Source organism: Bison bison, unplaced genomic scaffold, assembly GCF_000754665.1.
Source record: "Bison bison bison isolate TAMUID 2011002044 unplaced genomic scaffold, Bison_UMD1.0 scf7180017864492, whole genome shotgun sequence".
Classification (NCBI taxonomy): domain Eukaryota; kingdom Metazoa; phylum Chordata; class Mammalia; order Artiodactyla; family Bovidae; genus Bison; species Bison bison.
This window is the reverse complement of record NW_011495051.1, coordinates 2,166,455-2,174,058: the sequence shown is the minus strand read 5'-3', so window position 1 is coordinate 2,174,058 and position 7,604 is coordinate 2,166,455. Positions and strand designations below refer to the sequence as shown.

Genomic DNA, 7,604 nt, shown 5'->3' with positions numbered 1-7,604 from the left:
GCTAAAGCTGAAACTCCAGTACTTTGGCCACCTCATGCGAAGAGTTGACTCATTGGAAAAGACTCTGATGCTGGGAGGGATTGGGGGCAGGAGGAGAAGGGGATGGCAGAGGATGAGATGGCTGGATGGCATCACTGATTTGATGGACGTAAGTCTGGGGGAACTCCAGGAGTTGGTGATGGACAGGGAGGCCTGGTGTGCTGCAATTCATGGGGTCGCAAAGAGTCGGACACAACTGAGCGACTGAACTGAACTGAAAGTGGAATGAACTCAATGCCACGAAAGGGGGCTCAACTGCAACCATTACAGAAACAAGTGTTTCTTAAACATGATCTCTCCAGCTGATTGTTTTCAACTGTTTCTAATACATCAATGTCAAATTTTTAAAAAAATCTTCGTGAAAATCTCTATGAACAAACAAATCTGACCTAGGCTTATGTGTGCTTTGTTTGCTTTTTAAACTTCATGACATGCTAAGATTCCCTCCTGAAATACTGCGTTCTCTGAGTGCAACTCACCTTGGGTGTCTACTCTGGTATGTGTACTGATCTTCAATGCTGAGTTCTTCCCAAATTTTTCCTAAGACAAAGGGCCAGGAATCATTTCCAGTGAACTTTGATATTTTATGTTCTTTGGATATTTTATTCCTATAAATATCCTGCTGAGAAACTGACCCATTGGCCTTATATTGAGTCTCACCATCTGAAAGCAAAAAGGGAATAAATTTTACAAGAAAGAAAGTACCTGTTAGCCCAGAAAGAAACTGAGGCATTTATCTGTGTCAAGACTTCATCAAAAACAAGTACAAGGGGTCAAAATGGTGAGCACTTTAATAAACACAGTAAAATTCTCTCAAGGTTCTAAAACAGAACTTACTGGGACCTCCAAGGCCCCATGAAACCTGTATCTACTAGTGATACTAAGGGAACTTTCTTTACAGAAAGAAAAACTTAGTTTAATACATAGATTCACATTTTTTGTGGGTAGATTCTATGATAGTTGTGACCACATCTATCTTATTAGTTAACATAATTCCTTTTTACATTCTACATCTCAGAACAGTGATGTGCCAGATATGCTTGTCTCTAAATAACTAAGTTAAAGAATGACATCATTCTTACCCACTGAGGCTAGGTTTCTGAAGGTCTCCAGCATCACGTCTCTGTAGAGCTCCTTCTGAGAAGAATCCAGCAAAGCCCACTCCTCCAGGGTGAAGTTCACAGCCACATCCTCGAAGACCACCAAGTCCTAAAACAACCAAAAAATGTGCAGGAGCTTGGATGTGATTCATGACACTGAGCAACTGGGCTCAAGTCACAGGAAGCTCAAACAAGATTTTGTAGTCACCAAATACTCACTCTGTGACTCAGTCATCACACCTCCTAACTTTATGTCCACACTCCTGCCCTCATAGATTAGTGATTCAGTTGGTAAAGAATCCGCCTGCAAAGCAGGAGACTGCCTGCAATGCAGGAAACCTGGGTTTGATCCCTGGGTCAGGAAGATCCCATGGAAAAAGAAATGGCAATCCATTCCAGTACTCTTGCCTGGGGAATTTCATGGACAGAGGCGCCTGGCAGGCTACAGACCATGGGGTTGCAAGAGTCAGACACGACTAGCAACTAAACCACTACCACTAACACACTCAACTTACCTCGACATTTCTACTGTGACCACTTCAAGTCTTACTCTTCTCTAACCAAAGGATTCAGATCATGTTGGAGAAATGAAAGTACTATACAAATGAAACAATATTTCCATTTTTAAAAACTTTTATCTTCTTAACATCAAAAACATTTTATATTGCAGTATAGCCAATTAAGGGCTTCCCAGGTGCTGCAAATGGTAAAGAACCCACCTATTAATGCAGGAGACATAAGAGACATGGGTTCAATCCCTGGGTCAGGAAGATCCCCTGGAGGAGGGCATGGCAACCCACTCCAGTATTCTTACCTAGAGAATCTCCTGGACAGAGGAGCCTGGCAGGCTACAGTTTGTAGGGTTGCAGAATCAGACACAACTGAAGCAATTTAGCATGCACGCACAGCTAATTAACAATGTGGGATTATTTCAGGTAAACAGTGAAGGGACCCATCCATACATATACATGTGTCCATTACAATATTTGCATTTTAAGAACTGTCAACCCCCTTGTGACACAAGAGACTTTATAGCTTCTTCCTACAGCACACCATTCATTAGCACATGAAGCTCAAGGTCAGCCTGAATGAGGTTCAAAGGAATAAAAGCACAATGAAGGTGGGACTTCCCTAGTCCAGTGCTTAGGACTCTGCACTTGCAATTCATAGAGCACAGGTTCGACTTTTAGTCAGGGAACTAAGATCCCACACTGCCACATGGTGTGGGCAAAAATAAATAAATAAATAAATAATTTAAGAAAATGCACAATGAAGGACTGGACATTTTTCCTTCTTTTCCCCCAACCAAATATGAGAGGCCAATGGGCCAGTGGAAACCCAACGTGCTGCAAGGGCCAGCTAGCCATATTGTCTTAAAGAACTCCAGGCCATAAGGACAGTCCAACTGGCTGAATAAAATATTTCTTTTGAATAAGCATTAATTTTAACTTTTCTGTGTAACAGTTATCACAGCCCAGTTTATACTCTTTTTCTCTATTTTCATGATGATAGGAAGTAAGAACTCCATATGTTCTCTACACTCCTGAGCCAGTGCTGCTCCTCAGCAGTTCTGAACTCTCTCTCTCTCACACACACACACACACACACACACACACACATGTTCCATGATGCTCTTCTACAGGAGTCATAAAACAGTACCCTTGATGACCTTAAGGAAAAGGTTAAGAGTCCTACTTTGAAAAGGACTTTAACATCAGAAACATTTGACAGTGAATTTACCCTTGACTATAAAATACATAAAGGATTCCAGTGCCTTCCTACAAAGGAAACACTGCCTTGCCTCAAGTTCCAGGAGACAGTGATTCCACACAAACCAACCTAGAGGCTGCACTCTCAGTTTCTCTTCTGTCCACGTCCCTCTCCCTGGTAGGCACATGAGCAAGTCGGGCCAATTCCTAAGCACAAGAACCACTGAGCTGAATGCCTCCCTTAAGCCACGTTTTGTTTTGTTTTGAAAGTTCATCAACCCAGTGACATTCCATGAGCAGAGGAAAGAAAACACTCTTCTGCAACAATTCTGATGCCAGAATTTAGTACCTATTCAACAGAGCATAACAGGAATATCCCTATTGTACAGGAGCTTCTTGAGTCAGGTGAGTTGCTCGTGATAGAGTTGCCTGTAGTGTTTCCTCTACTGAACATGCACGAAGAGTGGACACTGCAAACCTTAATGCAAACCATTGATCCCTGGCAATGATTGCTGGCAAGGAGGCAACGGTAGCCTTGGCTGGCGTCTGGGAACTTAATATTTGAAAGTTTCACACCACCATAATTATTACTCCCTGTCTCTAAACTGATATTTAATGCTGAGCACCTGCTTTTTGTTTGGGCATCTGGGCTTTGGGTCCGTGCTGGGCACAGTATGCTTACACAATCAGCTGTCAATAAAAACCCCAGGGCACTGAGTCCCTAATGAGCCTCCAGGAAATAGTATTTCACGTGCTGTCACAACCTGGGCTGTGAGGTGTGTTATGTGTGACACCACTGGGAAAGGACTCTTAAAAGCCTGCACCTGGTTTTCTTCAGATTTCTCCTCATGGGCCTTTTCCCTTTGCTGAGTCTGCTTTGTCCTTTTGTTGTGATACATTCTAGTCATGAGTACAACTCTGTGCTGAGTCACGTGAGTCCTACCTGCAGAACCACAGGTGGTCCTGTGGCCACTAGACACATCAGAAGTGGGATTTGCTGAAACAATCCAAACTCACTAAAATATGGGAAAAGCACTCTCTGGGAAGTGGAGGAAGAAGGAAGAGCAGATGACGATGGGGTCATCTGGGGTATGAAAGGGCGACTGAACTGCCTGCTGTGAGGTTAAAAGTTGATCAAGGTGAAAATGAGCGATCCAACTCCAGGAGGGCCAGCTCACTGAATATACCAGCTGCCAGTGGCCATACTGGCCAAGTGAGAGGACAATCAAAGTCCAGCCCAGGGGACACCTCTGATTTTTGCTCTCTTCTGGGCAGGAGGTGAAACGCCCCTCAAGTTCCCAAAAGTGAGCTTTGGGTGGGGAAAAAAGAGTTAGAAGACCGTACTGCATTAGAAGGAAAAAAGTTAAACCAGTTCCTAGAGCTGAAGCAAAAGTTTAGACAAAGCGAAGGGCAAGGGGCTGTCCAGTCTTTCTTCAGCTTGGCATGCAGGGCTGGCCTTCTGCTGGCATGTGGGAACTTGGGTCTGGGCGGCATTCTCACCACCCTGACAGCGTGGCTCCTCTGCCCTTTTATGCTAATAATATGGTTTATGCTGAAGAACAGTTTTCCGTCTGGGAGTCTGGAATCTCAGTTCAGACTAATCACAGGTGTCTACATGACCAGCCCAACACAATCCTGGTAACTGAGCCTCTCATTAGTGTTCCGGGTGGATGGCATGTCAACCATGTTCTCACCACAGTAGTGGGGGGTGGAGGGAGGAAGACTGCCCTGTGTGATTTTGAGGGGGGGAGTGGGGAACCCTTGGGATCCTGCATTCAGTCTCCTCAGGAACTGGCCTGGGCACCTTTCTCCTGCTGACTCTGCTTTATTCCTGCGGTCAGAAATCAGAGCCATGAGCACGGCTACACACTGAAGCCAGGGAGCCACTAAGTAAATCTGTGAAGCCAGGGTGGTCTTGGGGACTACCGTGGGCTGAGGGTCTGTGTCCTCCGCCACCAAATTCAGGTTGAAACCTAATGGTGTTTGGTGGTGGAGCCTTATGGAGCTGACCAGGGATGGGATTAGTGCCCTTATAAAAAGAACCCTAGAGTGCCTACAATAAAGGAGACATAGGAGACTTCGGTTCCCCCCTCTCTGGGTCCAGAAGATTCCCTGGAAAAGAAAATGGCAATCTACTCCAGTTTTCTTGCCTAGAAATGGACAGTGGAGCCTGGCAGGCTACAGTCCATGGGGTCGCAAAGAGTTGGACATGACTGAGCACACAAGCACACACACACATATATATCTTTATATAATTCAACATATTCAACATATTGGTTGAATTTGGAGAGTGAGGGGCCTGTCATTTGGGTTCATTTGCAGTCTGGTATGAAAGCTGGTTCTACATTGAGGGCTGAGTCTCATTTCACAGAGGATTTTTTTTTTCAATATTTTTGTCAACTATATATGTCATATACATTTTCCTGCACTGATGTTATCTATACAACAGAAAACACTACCAACTCATAGGAATTACTTCTAATCATCTTAGTGTTGTTGAAAGCCATTTTATAATATTCAACAGTCATACATAAAAAAACACTCTTACCAGTAGGAAACAGATGGTAATATGCATGATTAAAGGAAAACAGATGAGAAAAAAATTCAAAAACTAAAAAAGAAAGAAAAAAACATATAAATTGTATGAAGTTAACTGTTTTCTCCAAGACAATTAAATACAAATGACGTGTGGCCAGCTGACCTCTTAGTCAACATTATACTAGCAATCCAGTCCAGTACAAACGTGCAGTACTAGAAAAGAGGTTGTCTCAGTGCCTAACTAAAACAACTGCACATGTATGACACCAACAGAAAAAAAAACGATAATCATAGAATAAGATACTGAACAAGATCTCAGGATAAAAACTCAATATAAATTTCATTACCTTTCTAATTAAAAGCAACAGCAAATTGGAAAGGTCGCTTTATTTTTTGACCACACCATGCAACATGTGGGATCTCATTTCCCTGAATCAAACCCAATCCCCTGCATTGAAAGCGCAGAATCTTAATCAATGGACCACCAGGGAAGACCCAGGAAAGGTCACTTTGAAAAGATAACACACACCATGGTAAAAACCAAATTGAAGTAGTACAAAGTAAGTTTAATAAAAGCTATAAAAAGAATCTAATAACTAGACTACCCTGGTGGTCCAGTGGCTAAGACTTTGAGCTCCCAGTGCAGGGAGCCTGGGTTCAATTCCTGGTCACGGAACTAGATCCCGCATGCCACAACTAAAATATCCCAAATGCTGCAACTGAGATGCAGTGGAGCCAAATAAATAAATAATGCATTAGAAAAAGAAAAAAGAAATAGAAAAATTTAAAAATACCAAGGACTGGAGAAGAAATAGCAACCCACTCCAGTATTCTTGCCTGGAGAATCCCAGGGACGGGGGAGCCTGGTGGGCTGCCGTCTATGGGGTCCCACAGAGTTGGACACGACTGAAGTGACTTAGCAGCAGCAGCAGCAGCAAGGATAGTAACAAAGAAAAATGAAATAAATGACAAGATGACACACATTCTTAACCAAAATATCGATCCACCCAAGACAGACCTAGGATCTTTATAGAATCCCATGAAATCCCAAAACAGATTTTTTTTTTTTTTTTTTTTTTTAGGATTTAACAAATACTAACTTTCCAACCTAATGAGAACAAATGCCCCTAAACAGTCAAAATATTCTGAAGAACCAGAAGAAAATCTGACTGGCACACTGCAAGGATTTTAAAGCAGCAGCACTCCCGAAAGGATGAATTGGCAGAGGAATGGGCCATTAGATCTACCTTGAGGAACAGAGTCCAAAGCAGACCTGTGTCTAAAAGGAGAGCCAAGCAGAAATGACAGACACTTCAGCACAAAGGACAGGACAAACTGGTGTCTAAGTAAGATCCATGTATACCCACAGGTTTCAAGGATAATAAACAATTTATTGCAGATTTAAGCAAAGTATATTGCAAATAATAAACAACAGTAGCATCAACTGTCACAAATTAAATAACTGATATTTTGGGGTGAATCTTCACCACCTTTACCTATCATGCTATGTGGTATTTCTTTCACTTCTCTGCAGCTGTACAGGAAGGGAAATCTCTATTACTCTGACATGTTTTTCCCCAGAACTTTCGAGGCTATGTCCCAGAATTCCATTTGTTAACTCAAACAGACCTCAGAAACTTACCACAGACAGGTGATTTATTTTTAACAAGCAGAATGCAAGATATTTCCTTTTTTTTCCTTTCTTCTGAAACTCACCCCTTTGAAAATATTTTATCTTCTGTTTCCCGCTGTATTTATTAGATGTATTTTACAGTTGCCGAAAATCCGAGGTTCCAGTAAGCGAACACATCTTTTCAAGGTAGCAAACCCAGGGAGGGGCAGGGCTGTACTGGTCCCCAGACAAAGATGACCCAAGGGTCAAGTGCAGCCACGCCATCACGTGGGGCACCCCTCCCCCATCGTTCACTGAAGTGCTCTCTGAACAAAGGACACCAGCAGTGTCCCCACTGTGTCGACTGTGCATTTTGCTTGGGCGGCGGTGGCGGTTTGAGGGGTGCTGCCCCACCTGATAGTGCGCTTTCCTTGACCTTGGCGTTAGTTTTTCTCACTTCCCTTGTGAGAACCCACGGGTCAGGAATTATTTGCCTTTTCCCCTCAGGCGTTCGGTCAGCTGACAACTAGTGTCCCTCCAAGAAATGAGGGCTGGAGTTGGGGTCACTCAGGACCGAGGACCTACCAGGTGACCCTTCCCAGTCCA

The 7,604-nt window shown here is 43.3% G+C and overlaps 1 protein-coding gene across 1 annotated transcript in view; it reads right to left on the bottom strand.

Moving 5' to 3' along the window:
- The window catches only part of LOC105005588 (zinc finger protein 555-like), an 11,718-nt gene that overhangs the window by 3,630 nt on the left and 484 nt on the right, over window positions 1-7,604 (bottom strand). The window contains exons 2-3 of the mRNA XM_010863632.1: window positions 1,122-1,248; window positions 519-702 (exon numbers count right to left, since the gene is read on the bottom strand). Coding sequence (XP_010861934.1) covers window positions 519-702; window positions 1,122-1,248 — 311 coding nt within the window. The remainder of the gene's footprint in view (window positions 1-518; window positions 703-1,121; window positions 1,249-7,604) is intronic.